Source organism: Somniosus microcephalus, chromosome 13 (genome assembly GCF_052327205.1).
Source record: "Somniosus microcephalus isolate GS21.2 chromosome 13, FLI_Smic_1.0, whole genome shotgun sequence".
In the NCBI taxonomy this organism is placed as follows: Eukaryota; Metazoa; Chordata; class Chondrichthyes; order Squaliformes; family Somniosidae; genus Somniosus; species Somniosus microcephalus.
This window is the reverse complement of record NC_140999.1, coordinates 55,518,479-55,545,014: the sequence shown is the minus strand read 5'-3', so window position 1 is coordinate 55,545,014 and position 26,536 is coordinate 55,518,479. Positions and strand designations below refer to the sequence as shown.

Sequence of the window (26,536 nt, the reverse complement as noted above, 5' to 3'; positions counted from 1 at the left end):
AATGCTGTAGGGCCCCATGTATAATGGTTCCAGACTTCCTACCCGAGCAAAATTCCTCACCATGACCTGACCCCCTATTTCCCACTCGTGTTTTCGGGGTTCTCACAGCAATCGGTTACTTCGATGCTGCTTTCCCATGTTCCCAGCCGCCTGCCCGTGGACCTGCTTAAGGTGCTCGAAGAGGTTTGTGTGCAACGTGCCACTTCCCCTCGATGCTGAGCAGCATAAGGGTATTCTGCATTACCTGCCTGGTAAAGTGACTCCCTTGGTCGGACTCCACATACTGTGGTAGCCCCCATCGCGAGAACACCTCCCGGACCAGGATCCTGGCTGTAGCCAGAGCTGTGGCTGTTCTGCAGGGGAAGGCTTCTACCCATTTCGTGAACACATCTACCAGGACTAGGCAGTACTTATAGTCTCTGTAAAGTCTGTGGGTTGTTTAGTTAATTAATACACAGACTACCAGAGTAACTTAAAACAGGACTTTACTATTCGAAGGTCAGGGCGAATCTGCCAAATAAATCCTGACACAGCACTTATATACCGGTGTGGTCATCGTCGGTATTACAGTATACAGAAGCCAACAAAGTAGTGCCACACCTAAAATAGTCCTCTTAAAGGTGAACGGTTACATACAATGGTTTTCTTAAAGGTAGACGGATACATACACTACAATCCTCCCTTTTTAGCTTACAACATACTTAGTCCCCCATTAAACATAACATATATTCAACTTCATGTAAAACAATTCACAGGTATAATCTATGCGGGAAACAGTTTACCGATTCAGTCTCTGCAGGAACAGTTCACAGATTCAGCCTCTGGTCTTGACTCGGTCCGAACAACATCTCTGTGGTGTAGCCGGTTCACATTGTTAGCGTGACTTATCCAATAGTCTTTCCCTTGACTTAACAGCTTGAACTTCCGTCCTGCTGAACCAGCAGTGCTGACTTTTACAAACAGCTGGACTGCCTTGGTAATTTTTCCTACTTGCCAACTGATTTGGCTCCCTTCGTAGGGCCCACGTACATGATCTGGTAGAAGTGATAATGATTTAGATGGTTATCACCTTCTGCTTCGTCTTTTTCTTTTCTGCTTCTTGGAGACTCTCGGGGCTCCCTTATCAGCTGCCAGCTGTAGCGCCACCATCTCCCTATGTTCCTTAGACTTTAAGTGCTTCATCCTGATTTCTGCACTTTGGGAGTTTTCATCACAAGCTGGGCAGACCAAGTCCTCGTAATATTCCGTGTCACTCAACAGGTCATGGTAATATTCGGTGTCGTCCTGAACTAGTCTAGCGAGAGGGCCTGCTACTTCTTCCTTACCCAACTGGACGTTAGCCGACTGTTGTTCCCTCCCTAGACATCTTTCCTGAAGAGACTTCTTCATGCGTTCATATTCATCCCGCTCTTCCTGGGTTTCCTGCAAATCCTTCACTAATGACCTCATTTGTGATTTCAATACTTCCCCTTCCATCGGGGATTGATTGATCGGGCTATTCAATCCTTCTACTGGAGCAGCTGTTTCAACATTCTGTTGTTCACATAGACGTGATTCAGCGTACTTTTGGCATCCCAGTAAAATCTGTGTTGCAACCTCAGCTATTTCCATAACTTTTGAGAGCTCTGAACTCCTTCCCTTTGAAGATTGAAGCTCGTGTTCAGATTGTTCCCATTGCAGAGTCTTGTCCCTCAGCATATGAAGGAGTTGGCTGACCGTTAACTCTTCCACGGGAACACTGTGGATCAGAGTCTTCTCCATTTCATCCACCTTTTCCTCCGATGCTTTCACCTTCTTTTCCTCTTGTACTTTGGCTTTCAGCGCTCGGAGAAGTTGCGCCTTGATGCTCTCTAGCTCATGTTCAGGGGCCATTCTTACAGTCTCTGTGTTTCTTACAGTTTCCTTTTCTTCCACTGAAAGGATTCCCAGTTGAATCTGTTCTTCAAGTTGTTGAACCTCGGTCATTGCCGCCTCATATTTGTCTTGGGTTTCCTTCAATATTTTTATGAGTTCTTGTACATCTTGTCTTTCATGTTCTGCCATGTCTTTCACCTCTAATTTCTCATCTATGGATGGAACTTCTACCGATGAGTCTGTCTTGGCCTTGAGCTCATCAAGAATTTCCTGCAGCCTTTGGACTTCTTGCTCATGTTTAACCTTTAGTTGCTCATATGCTTCTACTGAAACTAGCTTTTCGGAGGTTGCCGAGTTAATCCCCTCCAGGATTGTAGCCTGGGCCTGTTCATACTGTTCCTTCAACTTCTCAAACTCTGCTTGTAAGGAGTCGTAGAGAAGAACGGGAATAAAATCCTGGCTTCCTGAAGATTCCTCTTCATTTGCTCCTTCCTGCAAATATTCTAACTCCTGAACAGCATAAGGGAGATGTGATCGGTAATTGGTCACAATGGCTCTATGGTCGCTCTCTGCTTGAGCTAGCTGCTTCTGTTGTCTTTCCAGATTCTCCCATTCGGTGTCATAGAACTTTTTCATTGTTTTCATCTCTTGTTCGAGACGGTAACTCACTTGTTCTACTTGCTGTCGTAATTTGAAATAAAGTTGAGTCCGAGCTCGGTGTTCGTCAGTCATGGATATGTCCGTAAACTGAACAGACTCAGAATTCTCTGTCAAACTATGTTGTCGTTGTTCGGTGGAGTTCTGTTCTGAAACTTTGTTCTTCTCTGGAGCATAAGCCTTTATGCATGCCTTCGTTCTTCCAACCTTTAGTCGGCAAGTCCATTTTAGCCTTGTCTTTCATATTTGGGTTGGTCTTATCGTCATCCGTTTCAGAATCTGAGCTGATTGTCTGCACCGAGTCCTCACTCGTTATGGCTTTTAGATAGTGCCATTCCATGTCTATTTTCTTGATCCACTCCCGTCCCAGAAGTGGTGGTCCTCCCTCAGGTAGTACGTATAAGTTCATTCTTGGGTGTTCTTTACCCCCATCTCTCACCTTGACTCTTATCTTCCCCATGGGGTATACTTTATGCCCCGTGTATGTCTGCAATACGAACTTGGTATCTCTTAAGGGTATATGTGAGAATAGCCGGTGGTAATCCCTTCGATTTATGACTGATAGAGCTGATCCAGTGTCCAACTCCATTTTCACTTGGACTCCAGCTATTTTTAGCATGACCCAGATAGTTTGTAGGTCAGCTTCCTTACTCACATTGTGAATTCTCAGACTGCCCAGCTCCTGGCCGTTTGGGTCTGAGTCCGAATTCTGTTCGTCTGAACTCTTCTCAGCCACCTTGTGTACCTTGTTGTACTTTTCCTGTGATGGCTTCCTTTGGTTGTTGGTCTTCTTCCCTGACCGGCATACCTTAGCTATGTGACCCAGTTTGCCACATTCCTGGTTCTTAAACCAGCATTGGTTCTGGTCGTGTGTTGTCTTCCCACAACGATAGCATTTTGTTGTACTCGAGGTAATTTGATCCACACTGAGTGCCGCTGCCTTTAGCTGCATTTCCGCAGTTCCCTTCGCTGCGGCTTCGTGCGATGCTGCAATAAGGACAGCCCTGTCAAGTGTAAGGTCGTTCTCTTCGAGTAGTCGCTTTTGCGTTCCTTCCTTTGACAACCCGCACACGAACTTGTCTCGCAATGCCTCTGTCAGATTCCCTCCAAACTGGCAATGTTTCGCTAGTCTACGCAGTTCGACCAAGTATTCTGCGTTGCTTTCGTCTTTCCTTTGCGTTCTCGCATAGGATTTGAATCGTTCCGCCAACATCAACGGTGTGGGGTTCAAGTGATCCTTCAGAACAGTCACAATATCATCGAAAGTCTGATCCGCCGGTTTAGCTGGTGCTAGTAGATGCTTCAAGAGCCCGAGTTTTGCAAGGTTATAGCTTTGTCATCTTCTATTTTATTGGCCTCACCATAGATCTCAATGCGTTCCACATACGTGGCCCAGTCTTCTACCTCGGAATTAAAATCGTTGATGTTACCACGCTTAGGCATCTTCCTCTCTTCCTGATAACACCACGGATTATTTCTTTAAATTTCCTTTTATTTATTTATTTATTTTTCCAAGATGGCGGTTCCCGCGAAAATGGCGGTTTCCTGCGCTTATCTTCTCTCCCCGCCCACTTCAATGGCGGTTTCCCGCTTCTGTCTTCTTCCCCGCCTAATGGCGGCTTCCCGCGTTTCTTCCCTAGCGGGAGGGGTACACTTTCCCCACGGGCGACGGCCGCTGGCTTTCAGGTTCACAGCCTGCGCGTCGGCTTCAGTGCTTTCCCTTTTCTCGGCAGGGCAACCGGCGCTGGGTACACCCCGTTGACGGCGAACAGTTTCAGCCGCTGGGCTGGCTCTCGCTCAGTTCCCCTTGCTCGGGCTCTGTCTCTCTCCCGCTCGCTCGGCTCTACCGGCGCTGGGTACACCCCGTTGACGGCGAACAGTTTCAGCCGCTGGACTGGCTCTCGCTCAGTCTCCCTTGGTTGGCTCTGCCTCTCCCGCTCGCTCGGCTCCCAATCGCACCTCCCAGCCCTCTCGCAGTCCGGTGCTTCCCTCCCCGGCTGCGGTTGAGTTTATCTCTTCCCGCACCTACGCTCCCGGTCGCAGCGCTTCGTGGCTTCGGTCGCTGCCCGGCCTTTTTCGCCGGTCGCAGTCTAGCTGTCTCACGACGCCGTTGCGTCCCCCAGCCTGTCTGTACCGCGGCTTCCTTGCTCCACGCTGCCCCAGTCTCAGCGCCTCTGGACCCGACTTCTGTCCGGCTCCTTTCCCCCTTGACCGTGGTCGAGTGCACCGCCCTTATCCTCCGGTTATTCTTTTTACTTTCCCTTACTCACAGTCACCGTGGCCGCTTTGCTTCTCGTGCTGATCGGCTCACTCCTCACCGTGGCAGAAGGGACAGTCAGTGCCTGTTGCTGATGGAAGCCTTTGTCTCTAACTTCTTCTTCCTTTCTAGTTCTGCAGCCTCGAGTTTTCTCCCAGCAGAACGATGAGGGCGGTTGCCTCTTCTCGACGCTCGTTAACTGCTTCGGAAGTATTGTTGCCGCAGGGTACGATCGGACTCGTCGCCACTGTAAAGTCTGTGGGTTGTTTAGTTAATTAATACACAGACTACCAGAGTAACTTAAAACAGGACTTTACTATTCGAAGGTCAGGGCGAATCTGCCAAATAAATCCTGACACAGCACTTATATACCGGTGTGGTCACCGTCGGTATTACAGTATACAGAAGCCAACAAAGTAGTGCCACACCTAAAATAGTCCTCTTAAAGGTGAACGGTTACATACAATGGTTTTCTTAAAGGTAGACGGATACATACACTACAGCCTCCCTGGGTGGTGGGCAGGGCCCCGATGTAGTCAACCTGTATCGACTGCCATGGTCCTTCTACCCTCCTGATGTGTCCCATAGGTACCTTCCTTTTGTGGGGGTCAGGGTTGTTAGCAGCACACACCAGACAGCCGGCGCAGAACTCACGGACATCTTCCCTGAGTCCTGGCCACCATCCCGCCTGTTCTACCCGCTGCCAGGTGGTCTCAGGCCCGGGATGCCCCGCTCTTGGACCCTCATGGGCCAGTTGAAGGAATTCCCTCCGGTGCTGCTGTGGTACTACCCATTGTTCTCCCCTAAACAGCATGCCTTCTTTCACAGAGGGCTGCTGTGCTGTAAGGTCCATCTACCCTTTTTCGCTCAGTCACTGTACTGAGGACTGCCTTGAGGACGGGGTCTTGGGTTTGGACCGTCTTATGGTTTGGGGCTAAAGCTACCCCTGCACTCCCTTGTGTCCCATCCCTACCCCTGACTGCTGCTATGGGTCTGGATCCATATGGGTCCAAGAAAATGCCGGTGCGGGCACCCTCCTTAGCTAGAATGTCAGCCTGCTGGTTGCCTTGACTATGGGGTTCTGTGGAGGAATGGGCTTTCACCTTATGGATGAAAACCTCCCCTTCCTCCCCCACTGCTGCTAAGATTTTCTCCGGCAGGGGTTTCACTGTGAGGGGTCTCCCGTCGGCGGAGGTGTATCTGCGGTGGGACAAGATGGCCAGGTACTCCGTGCACGAATTGCACGTGAGCATGCTGTCCGAGCAAATCGTGTACAGGATGGGGAAGATTTCGGGGTGTGTAACGACGTACACTACCGCGGACTGTTCAGCCTGCTGGGCGCTCATGGTGCTGGGGAGCTTAATTGCCAGGGCAGTGTTTGCCGCTGGGTCGTAAACTCCGCACCCCATGAGTCGCTCGCCAGCAGATACCATGCTGGAGCCGTCCACATAGATTTCGTGGCCTGTGGGGTGTATCCCGGCCCGTAAACCTATGTCCACTTCCCAAGCCCCTTCTATGTGCTGTTCCAGGATATACCAGGTTGGCTGCGAGCTTTGGCTCGCAGAGACCCTTCACCTTTAGGTCCATCTGTGAGAGGAGCAGGGTCCAGCGAGCAATGCGGGCACTGCTCACCGTCCCATCCTTGATTCTCCCGTCTAGGAGCATCTGGGTGGGTGTGTGATGGGTGAGGAGGGTGATGGGAGAGGTGCCTGTGAAGATCAGTGATCTTTTCACAACCCAATGTATGGCCAAGAGGTGCCTCTCTCAATTGGAGTAGCTCTTCTCCACATCCGTGAGTATCCTGGAGGAGTAGACCACCGGCCTCAGCCTGCCATGCCGCTCTTGGAGCAGCACAGCACTCAGGCTGTCCCTGCTGGCTGCTACCTCCAGGAAGAACTCTTTCCCCGCCATCTGTGGCTCCTAGAGCTGGTGCGGTCTGCAGGTCTTTCTTGAGCCTGACAAATGCTGCCTGGCAACTCTCATCCCATGCCCACTCCACTCCCTTGTGTAGGAGTTGGAGCAGAGGGGCTGCTGTGGCTGCATAGTCCTCAATAAAGTCCCTGCAGTACCCGGTTAGCCCTAGAAACGACCTCACACCCGTGACTGTGTTGGGGACTGGTAACTCCTGTACCGCTTCCCTCCTTGCCTTATCTATGGCCCATTCTCCAGCGCGTACGGTCAGGCCTAGGAATTTCATCCACTGCTTGCCGATCTGCGCTTTGTTCGGGTTTACTTTAAAACCCTTTTGCCTGAGCAACTCCAGCAGTTCGGCCAGTAGTGGGCCATGCTCCTCTCTCGAATCAGTGAACAGGAGCAGGTCATCCACATACTGTACCAACTGTCTGGGCTGGCTGAAATCCTTCAAACTGTTTGCCATGCACTGATGGAAAATGCTGGGGCTGTTGTGGAAGCCCTGAGGCAAACAGTTCCAGGTGTACTGTTGCCCTTTAAACGTAAAGGCAAACTTGTACTCCCTCCTTAAAGGGATGGACCAAAACATGTTGGAAATATCCAGCACCGTGAAAGTGGTCGCGGATGCTGGGATACTTCCTATCAGGTCGGCAACTGCTGCTACCGTGGGTGCACAGGCTGGGATGTTGCTGTTGAGCACCCGATAGTCCACTGTGGCCCTCCAGGAATTGTCCGGCTTTCTAACCGGCCACAGTGGAGAGTTTATGTGGGTGGCTATCGGTCTCAGAACACCCTGCTGTACCAAGGAGGACATGGCTGCTTCCATGTCTGGCTCCGCTTCCCTGGGGAAGTGATACTGTTTTTGTGGTCGGGCCATGGGGTCCCCGTCTACGCTGACCTCAAACCCGGTGACCCTCCTGCAGTTGTGTTTGTGTGTGGCAAATGTGGCTAGGTGGGCTTGCACAAATGCCTGGAACTCCTTTGGGGTATTACTGACCATGAGCTCGAGGTTATAACCCTCTTTGGGCTTCATGGTGCACAGGGTCCCCTTCCCTTCTTTCCCTGGGATAACTACTACTTCGCCTTCCTTTCCTGTACTTGCCCCCCATAGGCAATGGTTTCTTAAATCCACCAGGATCCCATGGCCCACAATAAAGTCAGCTCCCAGGATCCCTTTTCCACCCTCCTGTTCCCACTTCATTAGGATACAGGTCCACTTAGAGCGGAGCGTACCCAAACGAATGGAGAGCGGGATGGAAAATGAGCCGGCCTGTTCTCTGCCTGTGAATCCCGCCAGACTGTATGGGACCCCGCTAGATAGAGGTGAGGTGGTCTTGTTAGCTGAATGGACCACGATGCATGATGCCCCCGTATCCAACAGATAGGTCCCCTTTACCTTTTCTACCTCCATCTCCATGAGGGGTCTCTTCCATACATCGTACCAAAGGGAACACAGGTAAACAGGCTGCGCTGGCTCTTGTCAGGGCTGTGGGTTGGATGGGGCTGATGGGGTCAGAGCACCGATAGCGGCTGCGACTCTCCCCTGGCCAGTCAATAAGGACATCGTGGTGTCTAAAAATGACTCGACCGCGGCGGGAGGGATTCCTGCCTCTGCCTTTTGGGCTGGGGCTGTGGAATTCTTTCCCTTGTTATCTTTCCAAGGGTTTTTGCACTCCTTCCTCCAGTGTCCATCCTTCCCACACCCGTAGCAATTGAGCTTTGTGCTAGAAGGGTTATTCCCTTCCTGATGCCACTCCTTCCTACCCTGTCCAGGTTTTACCTCATGCACCTTCCCCTTAGGGGTGTGTGCATCGGTTCCCCTACCGTTCTTATAGGCTAGGGTCAACTGTCTGATCACCGTAAGTTCGGTGGTCAGGGGATTCTTGGGGTCGAACCAGACTTCCGCCTTGGCCCGGACCTGTGGCAAGCTGTTTGCCACCAGGCAACGGAGCCAATGGGCCAGTGGATCCCCGTTCAGGAATGCCCGGTTAAGTGCCCCAGGACAGGCGCTCCTATACACCGGCCATAACCTGTCCGCGAAAGCCTGCGGGGTTTCCCCTGCGAGCTGCACTGTCTTCTCCACACGGGAGAAAGGACTTCCCTCATTCATCCCCATGGCCTCCAAAACTTCATCCCTGAGCGCCTCATACCCGCCCTACCCCCTCTTACACTTGTCAGAGAGGGACTGGAGGAGCTTACTCTCCAAAGAGAGCAGCAGCATTTTGGCCTGCTCAGCGTCATCGCACTCGTTGACGCTGGCTGCCTGTTCCACTTCCCTGAAGTGGACCGAGGGGTCCCCTTTTTCGGCGAGCTTTGGAATATGGCTCACCATAGCCCTAAGCTGTTGGGTGCTATAGGGTAATACGAACTGGTTTTGGAGGGGTCCCACGTCCTCGCCATTAACGGGTGGGCTGAACCTCCGATGCCGGGCTGGGCACATCGGTCCTGGTTCCGGCCTCTCTTGTGGGGGTTGTTCCACCTCCGCGTCTACCCCTAACCTCATCCACCCCCCCTTGCTGCCAGACCTCGCTAAAACCTGCCGCTACGGGTGGTGGTCGCGGGACCTCCTGTTCCTCAACCGGGTCGTCCCGTGGCACTACCTGTGGTGTCTGAACTGTTCTCCCTCGTTCCCTATAAAATCCGTCTGGCCTGCCTTTGGGCTTATGAGGCACACCATGCCCTTTGCCTTCCTTAGGGCCAGGCTCAGATTCTCTATTTGTTCCTTGCAGGGACCATGATCTGCATCTTCAAACCCCTGTTCGCTTGCCAACTTATAGGCTGCCTTTACTTCTTTTACTTTCTCCTCCTGCTCTCTTACTTGTCTCGCTAGGCGAGCGTTCTTTTCCTGCAACCTCAACTCATTACCCTTGACTTCGGTGACCTGGCACTGAAGGTATTCCAACCTGGCCGTATGTTCTCCCATTAATTGTACCCTTTCCTGATTCAGGGCCTGCAATGCGACCAGCAACTTCGCCCCTGCTAGAGCTTTGTCCTGGATCTCCAGGGCTGACTCCTTTATCTCGGCTGCCTATGCTGCAATGATCCTGTCCAAAAGCTGGACCTGCTTCTTGAAGCACATCAGCCAGACTGCCTTCTCTAGGGATTTCTTGTGCTCCCTTCCCTTCTGTCCACTTAGCTACGGCATCTACCGGGCGCCCAGCCTTTAACAGATTGGTGATCCACTTCTTTGTGATATTCACCTTACTGAACACATAATCAGAAATCCTTTCCTCCATCATGGTTTGCTCTTCCGAACCATTGTCTACTGTATCGCACCCCTGTTACCGGAGTCCTGCCGCAGTCGCCATTTCTGTAGGGGGTGACGTGTGCCCAGTCAGCTCTGCCCCTGACTGTCTCTGAGCGGTTCGAATCGCTCTCTCACCCCTGGGTTCTAGATACTGGACTTGGGTAAAGGCGGCGATACAGAAAATAGAGTAGACAACTGGTTTGGTGCAAGGAAACCATAAATTTTATTAAAGGCACAACAATATAACAACACTGGAAATTACTAGGATAATTACAGGCATATAAAATTACACTTATTTGGGAATGGGGAACACATGGCACATCGAGGGAACAAACACATTAAAAATCCCCTTACCCTTATCCCACCCCCAATACCTAACTAGATTAAGCTATGAGGGGCCAGGAATTCATGCTCACCAATGGGGTTTCTTTTACGGTTCAAAACCTATCGATTAAGCCGGTTGTGGTTTTGGGGTTCCCCAAGCATCTATCCTTGACCCCCTCTTATTTCTCAAATGCATGGTGCCCCTCGGCGACATCATCCGAAAACACAACGTAAGGTTCCACATGCACGCAGATGACACCCAGCTCTACCTCACTATCACCTCTCTCAACCCCTCCAGTGTCTCTGATTTGTCACACTGCTTGTCCAACATCCAATACCGTACAAGCAGAAATTTCCTCCAAGTAAATATTGGGAAGACCAAAGCCATTGTCTTCAATCCCTGCCACAAACTCCGTTGAAGTACCCTTCTTTTCCTTCGTTAGATTAAAGTCTTTTGTGGGGTACTTCACCTTGCTGGAATGGTTGTTCTTCTGGTGGTGGTTTGGTCGCTGACGGTTTTGTTGCGGTTGGGGCTCGGTTGGTGGTTTATATCGTCGATTGATTTTACTACCCAAGCTTCAAACGCCAGCTTATAACTAGGCCGGGGTGTGTGCCCGCTCGTCCCCAGTGCTGCTTCTTCGCTGCCCTTCTCTGCCTATCGGTTTTACCGTTCGTCTCGTCTCGTTTGCCCGTTTGCGGCCCGTGTGTCCTGTGCTTGTTCGATTCGGTTCCGTTCTCCTCCTGTGTTTGGCCCCCGGCGTTGTAATGGGCGTCCTCGGTGTCAGGAGAGGCAAGAGAGCGAGCGAGAGGCAAGAGAGCGAGAGCTACCGGTGGGCCTACAATTATACCCGGTTCTTCACCCCTTATCTGCGTGCCAAATCAGGTCAGTTCTTTGTTTAATTTGGCGGGCCCGTCTAAAATGATTGCAGTCATTTACTTTAACGGCTTCTGGGGCGGTTGTCTCCTTGTTTAATGGCTTCGATATCCTGGCTGTTTGTTATTTATGAAATTTAATCGTCTTTCCTGACTTGGTAGCTACCTGTGAGCTGTTACCGATTATTTATTCAAAAAGTTAATGGCCTCAGGATTAGGTCCATCCTGACTTGATCTGTTCCAAGGTGAAGAATGCATATTCTGTGTTTACGTAGCTGTCTAGCTTTAGAAAATGGCAAAGTCTTTCACAGATCCATGCATGTTAGGTTTCATTTCAGGATTTGAATGGGCCTGCCTTCTGCAGGGCCTTGCTTTTAAAATCCTGCAAGCCTTGGTCACGAGGTTTCAGAAGCCATTTTGGGTACCCTTTTTTAATAACTTGTCCATACAGGGTCCCTTTATCCATAACTTTTGGGGAATGTGGGAATTTTGAGAACCCTACAGAGGGGGCGCTGCCATGGAAGGATTTGAAAACGAGGATGAGAATTTTAAAATTGAGGCGTTGCCGGACTGGGAGCCAATGTGGGTCAGTGAGCACGGATGATGGGTGAGTAGGACTTGGTGAGAGTTAGGATGGGGCAGCAGAGTTTTGAATGAGCTCAAGTTTACGTAGGGTAGAAGCTGGGAGACCGGCCAGGAGAGTGCTGGAAGAGTCAATTTAGAGGTAACAAAGGCATCAATGAGGGTTTCAGCAGCAGATAAGTTGAGGCAGGGACGGAGTAGGGCGACGGAGAGGTGGAAGTGGACGGTCTTGGTGATGGCGCGGATATGTGGTCGGAAGCTCTGAAATGCAGCAATAAAATCAAATGCCACTCGATAATGTAAAAAAAAACTCATCTTCCAAAATCATCTTGTATTCATGCTTGAAGGCCTGAAAAATAGCATTTTATATGTGCACCAAGATTTTGTGTATAAAGTATGACCATATGTGGGAATTGGCAAAATGACCTCCATCACAAATTGATGGCGATGCAATGAATGACGACTAGATTTTTAATAAAAGAGGATTGGTTGTGTCAACATGGATTGAGAAGGGGAAGCATGCACAGTAGAGCACTTCGAAAAAGCAGGCAACTTGGGTACCATGAATGGAGTTAAAATAGCGAAGGATAAAATTGAAAGAGATTAGGGGGTCTTTAGACTTGATGCTCAACTTGACCAACTGCTGAGGAGCAGCAATCAACTAATTAAATAGAATACTGAACTATATAAAATTGTAGAGTACAAGTCAGAGGAAGTGCTGTTCAAACTGCATGGTGCGCTCGTCAAACCACTCCTTGTGTCCCATCTGGTCACCACGATATTGAAGAGAAGGTCAATCTATCGTGTTGGAGGTCTGAGCTGGGGGAAAGACTGGAGAAATGGACTTTTCAGCATTGAAAGAAGGTGGCTGAGAGGTGATCTTCTAGATCGCTAGAATAGTAAATCGTTTGGAGAAGGTAACTCTGGAATGTTATCTCAAACTAAATTGCAAGAGTGGGACAAGGGGACATGTTGAAACAAATTTAGGACTGATGTCAGAAAATTCTTATTCACATACATGGTGATCAGTATATGGAATGGACTTCCAGGTAGACTAATAAAGGTGAAAACCCTGCTATCATATTTATGATGAAATGAAATGCTGAAATGGGTGCGGGGGGGCGGGGGGCGGAAGTGTTGGATCTTTCTGGATGGTTGAACCAAGATAGACCAAATGGCCTCCTTCATACGTGTTTATCTTGTAATTTTGTGTATTGTCACTAGGTACATTTAATGGTTGGTATGGATGCTCTGTGGAAAGATTGCATAGAAGTCGATACATTTTAATGTTCTGCAATACACTTTTAATATTTTGCCAGTACCTTTTTGCTGTGCTGCTCTGTAACCACCAGTAACAGATCTGTAAACACCAGTACTTTACCCCAATCTTGCACAGCTGAAAATGTTGACACTCTTCAAATTTGGAAGGCTAAAAGCAATAATTTCATTGCAGGGTTTTTTTTTCACGGTTTAAATCGACACAGTAGGTTCCATTTATATAATGACAAAATTAGCTCGTTATGCTTTTTCTCATTCTTCCTGCAACCATTTTGACTCAATTTGCAATTCCTTCTCTGCCTGTTAGTAATTGAGAGTCTCACTATACATGCGACTATTCCAGAAAATTATGATCAATGTCCTTTAGGCTTTTCTGCTTTAAATAATGTTTTTTTTTTGGTTAAATAATGAATGGCGATGAGCTGATTCAGGAACTGGTTTGGAGGAGTTATTAAGCCTGACAGTTCAGCTCACATGCGCTGTTGAAATGACGAGATTGCCGTAGCACCCCTGGGTTAATGAGATTAGCTCTCCCAATATTAATGTAACTGCCCTGCACTTTCAGGCTCAGTAACACTTTTCCATCCAGTTTTATTAATGATGTCATCAACTCTTCCTGTTCAAACAGAAATATTCAGAACAAAATCATGACCCCAGAAATGTGTTAAAGACTTCTAGCTGGTTTGAATTCTATGGTGACTAAAAGAAGAATTATGCAACAAGCTACAACTTACAAACAAGCTTATGAGAAAATGAAAATCACTGGCAATATAACAAAGCAATATGTTGCTCAATTCAGATTGCGACTGGATTTCACCCACACAATTGGGTTACACCATTAAAACAATATACAGTCGGGATGTCTTGGAGCAATGGAAATCTTGGTTTTCAATTCTTCAAAGATGCAGTTTCTTTATTTCACTTGCAAGTCGACCCTTAGTCCTCCTTCATCCATTGATAAGCTTACATAGTTACATAGTATTTATAACACAGAAACAGGCCATTCGGCCCAACAGGTCCATGCCGGTGCTTATGCTCCAGATGAGCCTCCTCGCGCCCTTCTTCATCTAACCCCATTAACATATCCTGCTATTTCTTTCTCCCTCATGTCTTTATCTAGCTTCACCTTAAATTCATCCATGCTAGCCGCCTCAACTACTCCTTGGCCTCATTAATTGCTTAGATCTCAAATGATACATATACATTGCTAAAGCCATCTGCAAAAGCTCAATTTCCTCTTTATTGCCAAGCTGTTCTTTTCTCTTCAACAACTCTTAATTCTACATAAAGCTAAGTCTGTTCAAGGCCTGAACACAGCTCCTATATCTGGGGAAGCTCTTGTAACAGCTCCAGGTCAAGATACCAAAAAAATTCAGTTAGTGGTGTATCCTGGGGGTGGGGGGGGGTGGGTCATTTGTAACCTTAACGTGAATGTGCACAATTCTAAACGACTCTAGAGAAGCTAGGATCAGTGGATGGGGAAGTGACGGATACAATTTAATACACAGAATTGTAAAGTTATGGGATTCGGCAAAGGGAAAGGTAGTATGGTTTATGTATTGAATAGAAATGTACTTGCAATATGTGAAACATTTTGTAATTTTGACGTCTAGATCATTAAAACCGTCTGCAGTATTCAGACAGTTAGGAAGACAAACAGAATGTTTGGGTGTACGGCTAGGTATGTAACTTACAAATTCAGAGGCAATTCTAAAATCATATCTAGTCTCGGTGAGACCATATCTGGAGTACTTCATGCAATTTTGTCCTCCCTGTTTTAAAAGGATATTATATTATTGGAGGGAATGCAAAGGATATTAATTCCAGGACTAAAGAGACAGATGTAGGAAAAGGTTGGCATCAGTGATTGAAGAAAAGTTCTCATTGACAGATATTTGATTTTTACTTTTGCTCTTAGACGTGTAGTATTAAAGTTTTCCATCTGATCTTGTACATTTCCATGACTAGCTGAGAAAGCAAAACAAAGCAGCAGAGAGAATATTCCAAAGAGTGTTGGTGCCAAAACACATCCCTCTTTGACACCACTGGGTGGGAGGAGGCTTGTGTGCAGCATAAACACTGGCACAGAACTACAATAGCAAAATACTGCGGATGCTGGCAATCTGAAATAACAACAGAAAATGCTGGAAATACTCAGCAGGCCAGGCAGCATCCGTGGAGAGAGAAATAGAGTTAGCGTTTCAGGTCTGTTGTTCTGACTGGCACAGAACTGTTGGGCTGAATGGCCTGTTTTTGTGCTGTACATTCTATGAAATTCACTGGATTTTAAAATTGTCAGATTAGTTACCATCATACTGGATTGTAGCCTTTGCACCAACGTGGAAGGATTGGATCAAACTGAGGAGGACTGGTGGGGGGAAGGAACTCTCTCCAGCAATTGGAAAAGGCTCTTTCCATGTCCGTTGTACTCTACTCTAAATATAAATTGGGAAGACAAAGTTTCTGACACCAAAGTACTTGAGGAAGCTAAGTTGCCAAGTCTAATAAGTTTTCTCAAACACAGACTCTTGGTCATCTGTATTGGATGGAAGATGGGTGTGTGCCAAAAATCATCATATGGAGAACATGCAGCGGCTTCTGGGCCGACCTAGGCTCAGGTTTAAAGAGGGACTTGAAAAGCTTTAATATCGATACCACAAGCTGGGAGAATGTGGCTAACAACAGGCTGCATTGGGGAGCCAAAGAAGCTGAAGAGAGGTGGCTGAGAAAGGGAGGAAAGTGTAAAGTGCATCAGGCTTCAAGATTTGGTAGTGTGTGGACTTCATTATCTGGCCCTGTGATTTACGCCTGCACCATTTGTGGCAAGGACTGTCGCTCAAGAATAGGACTCTACAGCTACTCATGATGCCGCAGCATGGCAAAATAACTGAACTGCTTTGGTGCTTTGAGATAGTCGGTGGCCATATATATAATTTTCAGAAAATAAGAGGGATGAAACAGTTACATTATATTACACATTAATCAGCAGCGCTTACAGACAAATTTGGAGCTCATAGAAAAGATTTTCATGGGATCTACTGTAATTTTATTGGAGTGCTTCACCATCAGGATTCCTGTTTGTTAAAATTTAAATAGCTGAAGTTAATTACCGTAGAAGGTTACAGCAAAGAAGGAGGTCAATTGGCCCTTTATATCTGTGCCAGTTGTTTGCTACAGCAATCCAAGCTAAATCCACTGTCCTGGCTTTCCCCATAACTTTATTAGCTTCCTCCATATTTAAATGTTTATCCACTCAATTCCTCTCATCTACCCTTCCAATAAAAACTGAATAAATATCTAGTTTGAAACGGGAGTGGTGATTTATAAATACATACTCAGTGGGACATGAGGTTTCCTGTGCTATGGGCTGGGAGGGGTGAATGTTTGGAGGATATCGTTTAGCAATATTAGCACCCAACAATTAATGGAAAAAAAACTGAAATTAAAAATACACGGTTATATTTTGCAATACTAGAATACAGGTAGACTACCCTTTATCCGGACTTCCGAAAACCGAAACCCTCTAAAAACCGAAGGTTTTTTCGTTCAGCGTAAGTCGTGCGTACGAACGAAAAAACCTTCGGTTTTTAGAGGGTTCCGGTTTCGGAAGTTCGGTTAAAGGGTAAGTCGTGCGCACGACCCCCCCGCCGGCCCCGACAACCGCCAGCCCCGACAACCGCCGACCCCCCCCCCCGCGGACCCCGCCGACCCCCCCCCCCCGCGGACCCCGCCGACCCCCCCCCCCGCGGACCCCGCCGGCTCCGACAACCGCCAGCCCCGACAACTGCGGACCCCGCCGGCCCCGACAACCGCCGACCCCCCCGCGGACCCCGCCGGCCCCGACCCCCGCCGACCCCGACTGACTTACGCTGAGCGTCAGCGTAAGTCGTGCGCGCGGACCCCCGCCGACCCACCTTCCGAAATCCGAAATTCTCCTTTATCCGAAACTCGGCTGGTCCCGAGGTTTTCGGATAAAGGATAGTCTACCTGTACTGTAATACCTGGTTTCAAAGGTCCCCATGCTCACAATATATGAAAAGAAGTGAGGGCTGGTATGTGCTCAGAACTCCTTGCATCTGTGGTTTACACAGTAGCTGTCAGCTCTGCGCTTGCAGATGCCTGCCAGCCAACTCCCAAGCGCTGACGCCACTTTTCTTTGTAGTTCTTGCTGATTTTAATTGCGTTTCATGGGAATTGCGTTCACCTTCAGTGGCCCATCCTTGTGCTGGTTCACACTGGATTTTACAAAGAAATAAATTTTAAAATAGAAATAATCTGTTGTTGTGGATAGTTTGTTCAGCTTGAATACTTTTGAATAAAAATGTATTTTATCAGCAATTTCCTCCAGCGGTCTCTCTTCTCTTCTCCCCCCACCCCCTACCCCCGGGAAAAATTGAGAATTTTGTTTTGTATTCAAATTGTACTTCAAATGGGCTGATAGTTTAACTGAAGTGGAGTGCAAAGTTCTTGAGATGCATCTCTAATTTGATGGAGGAAACCGACGAGGCTGCCCTACTGAGCATTGTTGGAAACTGCTGGTTGCTGATCCGCACTTCATTTAAATACTGGCAGTGGGATCATTAGCTTCTACTTTTTCATTTTTCAGATTACGCAGGAGGCTGGAGAGTTCATGATCACCTTTCCTTATGGCTATCATGCTGGTTTCAACCATGGATTCAACTGTGCAGAATCGACTAACTTTGCCACACTTCGCTGGATCGATTATGGGAAAATGGCCACCCAGGTAAGGAGCCTGCAAACTCTGATCTGGTTATAATTCAGAACTGTTTGGATTAGTTGTCTTCTGGATTTAGAAATTCATTTTACAACATGCAGGTATTAAAACATACCCCAAGGCGACAGAATGCAAGGTTAGATGTCCAAATCAGTTTGCAAATTTTGTTTCCCAATTGTCCTCATTGTTTATCCCTGATTTCCCTCTTCACAAATCTTTCACTTCTCCAAATCGGGAAGGTAGAAGTCCTACATCTATCCTTTACAATCAGCAAGAAATTAATATGAGCAGTGTCCACAATGCTTTGCTTTCATGTTGGGATCTTCCCAGCAGCCTATCCATTAGTTGTGGGGCAGAGGAACACCCACCATTAGTGGTGGTGGTGGTGGATACAAATAATGGACGTTCCTACAGTTTGAACTGCTGAGCATTTACCTCCGTTTCAAAGCACATCATCAGCCTGTTGAAATGTTCTCCAGAAAAATTATCTTAATTTTCAGGAGATTAACACTGAAAATGATGCCAATTCTAGCTCTAACTGTTCAGATTAATCAGCTATGCAATAAAGGGCACCAGCTGCAATAGCATGAGCAGGTAATGGAATGGAGAAGTCTGCTCCCTGGCAGCTTACCTGGTGTGTGATTAGCATGCAAAGGTATGAGTAGGGGTATAGGGTGAGGGATTTTCCACATGCCTGACGATAAAACCTAAGTATTGTATATCTTTTGTATCACAAGAATATTTGTTGTGTCTCTGTGACTTTATTACGCAGGTCACTTGGTACTGAAATGAAAAATAGGTGAAACAGTTACGATTTTTAAAACCTGGTAGTTACTAGGCGTGTAATCTTATTTCAAGATTAATCGCAAAACCCTTCAGTATACAAAGCAGTACGTCACACAGCAGACTTTTAATCTTACATAATTTTTCCAAACTTTAGGATTTAACTTGCCGCATGAATGTGTGGGTGTGCCTTTTTTTTTTAAATAAGAAACTAACTACAAATAACACCAGTGTCATAAAATGCAAGCCTGACCCTAATGAGTCAGGTCACCAAACCCTGACTCATAGTATATGAAGGGCAGGGAATGGGAATTTGCCAGGTCAGAGCTGCTCTAGGTTCTGGTATAATGGGTTCCATTAAGTTTGTAAAGCATCACTTAAAGAATAGTCATGAAAATTCAATTTATTGATACCAAGAACTGAACAGAAAGCAAGAACAGAGAGATCCAGCATTGCAGTTACACAGCTCTTTAAAAGCAAGATTGCAGGTGAAAAAAACGGAAAATGGGATTTATATACGTAGGTCATGAAATACAGAGTAATGATGAATCTCGAGGAAATGCCAGTTAAGCATAGTTGGAAAACTGCAGTTTTGGATACTCCATTATAAAGTGTATGGTTGTAGTGACTATTGGCTATTAAAGATGAATCAATTGTGGCATTTAAGAAGAAAGATAAACAGTTGAAGAGGAAAAATATTAATGGATTCGGAAAAAGAGCAGCAAAATGGGATTGGAGTAAGTAGCTCTGATACGGAGCTAGCGCAGCCATAATGAGTAAAATGGCCTACTTCCACAGTGAAATTTCGATGATTCTATGAAGCAGAACAACTGGTTACTCTTCTAATATCCCATAGCAATATCACAGCCCACTCTGGTAGGGAGAAGGGAGTGAGACAAATAAATAAGTTGCAAATAAAAACAGAAAATGCTGGAAATACTCAGCAGGTCAGGCAGCATCTGTGGAGAGAGAAACAGAGTTAACGTTTCATGTCGATGACCTTTTGTCAGAACTGGAAAATGTTAGAGATATAACTGGTTTTAAGCAAGTAGAGAGGCAGGGGCTGGTGGTGGGGGGAAGAGGAAAGAACAAAGGGAGGTCTGTGATAGGGTGGAAGGCAGGAGTGATTAAATGACAAAAAGGATGGTAATGGCACCTTTTGCCTTTCACCATCATCCCTTTTGTCCTTTAATCTCTCCTCCCTGTCACAGACCTTCCCTTTTGTTGTTTCCTCACCCACCCTTTCCCTGCCTCTCTACTTGCTTAAAACCTGTTACATCTCTAACATTTTCCAGTTCTGACGAAAGGTCATCGACCTGAAACGTTAACTCTGTTTCTCTCTCCACGGATGCTGCCTGACCTGCTGAGTGTTTCCAACATTTTATGTTTTTATTTCAGATTTCCAGCAAGCTTTGTGATATGACTTAGAATTTGATGTTATATCATTTAAAATCTTTGATGTCAAGATACACAATGTAAATGTTAAAAAAAATCTGTCAAGTGTAAAAACTGCACTTTCTCCATAGCCCTGCAAATATTTTCCTTTTCAAGTATCTAGCCAAATCCTTTTTGAAAGTTACTATTGAATCTGCTTCCACCACCCTTTCAGGCAAAGCATTTCAGATTGTAACGACTCGCTGAGTAAAACATTTCTATTCATCTCCACGCCCCACCCCCCGGCCTTTTTTCCAATTATCATAAATCTGTGTCCTCTGATTACTGATGCTCCTGCAAATGCAAACAGTTTACATAGAAACATAGAAGATAGGAGCAGGAGTAGGCCATTCGGCCCCTCGAGCCTGCTCCGCCATTCAGTGAGATCATGGCTGATCGTCCAAACTCAGTACCCTGTCCCTGCCTTCTCCCCATATCCTTTGATCCCTTTAGCCTTAAGAAATATATCTAATTCCTTCTTGAATATATTTAATGAATTGGCCTCAACTGCCTTCTGTGGTAGAGAATTCCACAGGTTCACCACTCTCTGGGTGAAAAAATTCCTCATCTCTGTCCTAAATGGCTTACCCCTAATCTTTAGACTGTGACCCCTGGTTCTGGACTCCCCCACCATCGGGAACATCCTTCCTGCATCTAGTCTGTCTAGTCCTGTTAGAATTTTATAAGTTTCAATGAGATCCCCTCTCATTCTTCTAAACTTCAGCGAGTATAAGCCCAATCGACCCAATCTCTCCTCATACGTCATTCCTGCCATCGTAGGTATCAGTCTGGTGAATCTTCGCTGCACTCCCTCCATGGCAAGAACATCCTTCCTCAGATAAGGCGACCAAAACTGCACACAATACTCAAGATGTGGTCTCACCAAGGCCCTGTGCAACTGCAGCAAGACATCCTTGTTCCTGTACTCGAATCCTCTCGCTACGAAGGCCAACATACCATTTGCCTTCTTAACCGCCTGCTGCACCTGCATGCTTACCTTCAGCGACTGGTGCACAAGGACACCCAGGTCTCATTGCACTTCCCCTTCTCCCAATCTATTGCCGTTCAGATAATAATCTGCCTTCCTGTTTTTGACACCAAAGTGGATAACCTTGCATTTATCCACATTATACTGCATCTGCCCAATCACCCAACCTGTCCAAATCATACTGGAGTTTCTCGGCATCCTCCTCGCAGCCCACACGCCCACCCAGCTTTGTGTCGTCTGCAAACTTGGAGATATTACATCTAGTTCCCTTGTCTAGATCATTAATATATATTGTAAATAGCTGGGGTCCTAACACCAATCCCTGCGGTACCCCACTAGTCACTGCCTGCCACTCGGAAAAAGACCCATTTATTCCAACTTTTTGCTTCCTGTCTGCCAAACAGTTCTCTATCCAAGTCAGTACTTTGCCCCCAATCCCTTGTGCTTTAACTTTACACGCTAATCTCTTATGCGGGACCTTATTGAAAGACTTCTGAAAGTCCAAATGCACCACATCCACTGGTTCTCCCTTATCTATTCTACCAGTTACATCCTCAAAAAATTCCAGTAGACGGTGGCATAGTGGTTAGCACTGTTGCCTCACAGCGCCAGGGACCCGGGTTCGAATCCGGCCTCGGGTGACTGTCTGTGTGGAGTTTGCACATTCTCCCCGTGTTTGCGTGGGTTTCCTCCGGGTGCTCCGGTTTCCTCCCACAGTCCAAAGATATGCGGGTCAGGCTGATTGGCTATGATAAATTGACCCTTAGTGTTAGGGGGATTAAATACGTGGGGTTACGGGGATAGGGTGGGATATGTGTTGGTGTAGGGGTTACGGGGATCGGGTGGGATATGTGTCGGTGCAGGCTCGATGGGCCGAAATGGCCTCTATCTGCACTGTGGGGTTTCTGTGATTCTGTGATTAGTCAAGCACAATTTACCTTTTGTAAATCCGTGTTGACTTTGTCCGATCCTGTCACTGTTTTCCAAGTGCTCTGCTATTACATCTTTTATAATGGACTCTAGCATTTTCCCCACTACCGATGTCAGGCTTACCGGTCTATAATTCCCCGTTTTCTCTCTACCACCTTTTTTGAATAGTGGGGTAACATTAGCTACCCTCCAATCCATGGGAACTGTTCCAGAGTCTAAAATTTTGGAAGATGACCAGCAATGCATCTACTATTTCTACGGCCACTTCCTTAAGTACCCTAGGATGTAGATGATCAGGCCCTGGGGATTTACCGGCCTTCAATCCCATCAATTGCCCTAACACCATTTCCCTACAAATACTGATTTCATTCAGTTTCTCCCTCTCATTAGACCCTATGTTCCCCGACATCTCTGGGAGGTTTTGTGTCCTCCTTTGTGAAGACAGAACCAAAGTATGTATTTAATTGGTCGGCCATTTCTTTGTTCCCCATTATAAATTCCCCTGATTCTGACTGCAAGGGACCTACGCTTGTCTTCACCAATCTTTTTCTCTTCACATATTTATAGAAGCTTTTACAGTCAGTTTTTATGTTCCCTGCAAGCTTACTCTCATTCTCTATTTTCCCCCTCTTAATTAATCCCTATCTACTGTATCAAAACCCTTCATAATTTTTGTACCTCTATTAAATCTCCCCTTTACCTCTGCACTAAGGAGAACAATCCCAGCTTCTCTAGTCTCTCCACATAACCGAGGTAAATTCTGGTAAATCTCCTCTGCACCCTTTCCAAGGCCTTGCCATCCTTCCTAAAGTGTCAATATGTTAATGGATGCAACCTAATATCTTATGACTGCACCCTATTTGGAAGCTCCCTTCAGAAGAGATGAGCCGTTCAATGAATATTAAATTAGATCAGGCAGAATCTCTTTGTGCAATGTATGGTTTATGTGTTACCATCCGTCATATGGATCATATATCTGTCCCAAGTCTTTAGCCCATGTTTGGGGAAAATCAACACTGAACATTTAAATTAGAACTCTGGAGGAAGTTATACAGTTGAACAAAATGCCACGTCTTTTATTAGCTCCAGAAGGAGAAGGCTAATGCAGGACTGTCCATGTTTTGAAGAATGCCTTGTTGGGGGTGAAGAAAAAATGGCCATGGGGTGAGGTCAAATTTAGAAATGAGATGCTCAGATGAGTAAAACCAAAACCATTCTCCTTCATAAAAAGTGAAGAGTAAATTACTTGATTCTTCCATTCTGACTGTTTTAGTGTTGTCTTATCACTACATTAATCTATGTAGAGAGTCACAAGAGAAGCCTAATCAAACAGCTGATTGCACTTACATAAGTGAAACAAGTCAAACAGTCTAGATATAAATGGGATTAATTCCAAAATCTGGAGATTCTGACATACACACTTGAAACACTGCTTCATGGTTTAACCAATTCAGATTGGAGAATCAAGCAGCTTAAGGATTGTTTATTTATAAATTTTGAAGGGTAAAGGAAATATCAATCTGGATGCCCCATGTTATTTTCCAATAGTATTGTAATTGAGACATAACTGGGGTTTGCTCTTAACTCATTGGAAGATTACAAATTGTCTGATCTTCTGGAAAGTGGAGACATCATAGATAAGACATTATTTAGTTTAGGCATGAGTGACATTTTAATTATCTCTCAGTTCTGCCCAGTAGTGAGAAGGAAAAGTCCTGTATCACTTGGCAACTGATCCATTTTCTCAAGCAATGAAAGCAGATTTGTACTGACTGCTATTGTTCTCTTTGGGAGTAGTAATATGCAGACAGATTTTTCTTTTGGTGCCATTGGTTGGGTATGGGAGAGAGCTATGAAGGGAAGCATTTCCTAAATAGTACCTGACCCCCTCTGCTCCAGTTAGCTATATACAGTTATACTATAACCGAATAATTGGCGCAAACTGCTCTGACTCCCAGAAACACACAGGAACGTAAGAATTGCTAGACGAAAAAAGATCAAAGTCCATCTAGTTCACCTTCTACCATCCTGGTAGTCACATGATACAATGATAATGGAGTTGTTGACTAATCATAGCAATCAATCTCTATCAGTTAGTGTACAGCAGACCCAGACACTTGTTCCTTCTAAACATGCTACACTTACCACATCATGTCTCAAATTACTCACATACTGTATCGCAAAATGTTATTTTCTGAAAGAAATCAATCTAAACACAGTATCTCCATTAATCAAGAAGGAACAAGAATGTGTTGTCTGCTTTAAGACTGATCTGTGCATCCTGTCCCTGATTTGTAGTTTTCTAAATGCTTTTGTTGCCATGTATTGATGGGCCCTAATGGCCAGTAGTGGGAAGCCCTTTGAAGATAAATCTGACTGTTATGGAAGGAGCTATCACAGAATCACAGAAATCCCACAATGCAGATGGAGGCCATTTCGGCCCATCGAGCCTGCACCGACACATATCCCACCTGATCCCCGTAACCCCTACACCAACACATATCCCACCCGATCCCCGTAACCCCACGTATTTAATCCCCCTAACACTAAGGGTCAATTTATCATAGCCAATCAACCTAACCCGCACATCTTTGGACTGTGGGAGGAAACCGGAGCACCCGGAGGAAACCCACGCAGCTATAATGATTTTTTTTCTGGGATTTAGAACACAAGTGTTAATCAGTTGACAAAATCTAAAACAATTAAGAATAAAGTAGCTAAAGTTTTCCTCTCTTCCCTCCCTGCCCTTTTTGCAGCACTTCTCATCATTGAGCGATAGCAGCCAATAATGCAGCGTCTCTCATTTAATTAGGTCTCCGGGATAAACTATGGAATTGCCACCAGGTCAGGAAAACTGTAGCTTCCACCTAGTCTGGCGTTGTTATTTTCCAACAGTGATGAGCTGATAAACAGATCAGCTTCTTAGCTTGCTGGTTCTTCTCCAATTCTTCACTGCTCTCTCACAACTTGTTTTTTTTTGTGGCATGTTGGAGCTATTCCCTGCCTGACCATCTAAACTTGAAGTTGCTTGGTGTTAGAAAGTGAGAATTTAACTTGTGGGAGTGCAAAAAGAAAACATTCAGCTTGCTGCACTTTTCTCCAGCATTGATTTATTCTTGTACGTTATTAGAAGGTCTAGGAATTCTGTCCTTATCAGCAGTTAACTTCCCTTTGTGTTGATGAACTCTTAGTCTTGATTTTCATTGTCACCAAAGTACTTTTGGGGTGGTTTGTAATGCTTATATTGAAAAGACTTGCAAATGTCTCGTGTTTTGGAGCAGATGCATACATTGTAGAGTATTTCAAATATAGTGTGAAATATAACTTTTTGTGTCGACTTTCAATGGAACGCTAATGACCACTGTTGAATCTATGCAGGGTGTGACATTAGTTGTGATTGTAATTTGAGCTGTCAGTGTTGCAAACAAGTACATAATCTGGGCTGAACATTAGTTCCTGTTCACTTAAAAGAAACTTCTCATTTTGGGTATTTATTTGTAGAGTCATTGCTATGCGTGTTTTGCATTCTGTTCTGTGCCAGAAATCACTGATTTGTATTCTGTTGCTTCTCTGTCCTTTTTCTCACATTACAGTCCTCCAGATGAAACTCTTATCTTGAAGAAAGGCACTTACAGGCCTAATAAAGTTTTATTCAAGCAATTTGATGATGGGATAGAGTACTTCTCTAAATTGCTTGGGGACCTGCAGGAACATGTGATTCACTGTAGGAGTAGTGCTGAGCAGGATGAGAGCCAGCTGGCGTCTCTGTGGTGATAAACTGTGCTGACCACAGTGACAATTTTGCTCTTGGAACTCATACAGTAGTGCAGTGATTTTCAAACTTTTCTCTTGTGGGGTAGTCACTTTAAACATTAACACACTCCGGAGGTAGGGAGAAATCCTGCCCTAACTTCTAAAAGGCAGTGCCAGCCACCCAAAGGAAAACGGTGATGATATTGCAGAAAATAAAAATATTAGCAAGTCATCAGATACCGAAAAGTACAAAAATTGGGTTTGATGGCCCTAGTCTGAAAGCAGTAGTAGCGGGTTGGGGAAATTTGAGGAGAAATGTCCTCATCCTTCATTTTGAGGATGAGGGCACTGACTGGTCTTGAATATAAATTGAGTACTCTGCCCTACCCAGCAGTGTAGTGGATCTCAAGGCACTACAATCTTTTCCAACTCATAATTGAAGAATATACTGGGTAACCACTTCAGAAGTAGTACAATTGAAAATTCTTGGTGATTTTACGCAACTGTAACTTTGGCCTTGGGAGGTGCTTGCACTTCCAGCTCCTCGTGTGGGTTTCATGCACCTGGCTGCAACCCCAATGTAAACTCGCCAGATTTGGTAAAATTGGCCAGCAGGACAACCTGATTTATATCCAATGTTTAAATTGGGTCATTTGGGGTTGTCGTTTGGTGCACGTGATCCATTTGTTGTGTATCGGTGCTACAAGTATCTCCCTCATGCCAATGTAACAGCTGTCCTGCTGGGAGCTGCTATAGCCATTGTAAGCTACTACTGTAATAATACGTTAGTTTCCTCTTAGTTAATAGGGCAGATGAGAGAGAATTTCCATTCTAGTGCAGTGTATATATGCTACATGTATGCAGCCTACCTAGATTTTTTTAAACTTCGGCATTATATTATTTTGAAACTTTTCATATTAAAAGTACATC

The 26,536-nt window shown here is 45.9% G+C and overlaps 1 protein-coding gene across 4 annotated transcripts in view; it reads left to right on the top strand.

The window, feature by feature from the left end:
- kdm4b (lysine (K)-specific demethylase 4B) overlaps positions 1–26,536 on the top strand; it is a 594,368-nt gene that overhangs the window by 297,868 nt on the left and 269,964 nt on the right. For all 4 annotated transcript variants that reach the window (XM_086004915.1, XM_086004916.1, XM_086004917.1 and 1 more), the window contains one exon: positions 17,590–17,727. In XM_086004915.1, the coding sequence (XP_085861041.1) occupies positions 17,590–17,727 (138 nt within the window). The remainder of the gene's footprint in view (positions 1–17,589; positions 17,728–26,536) is intronic.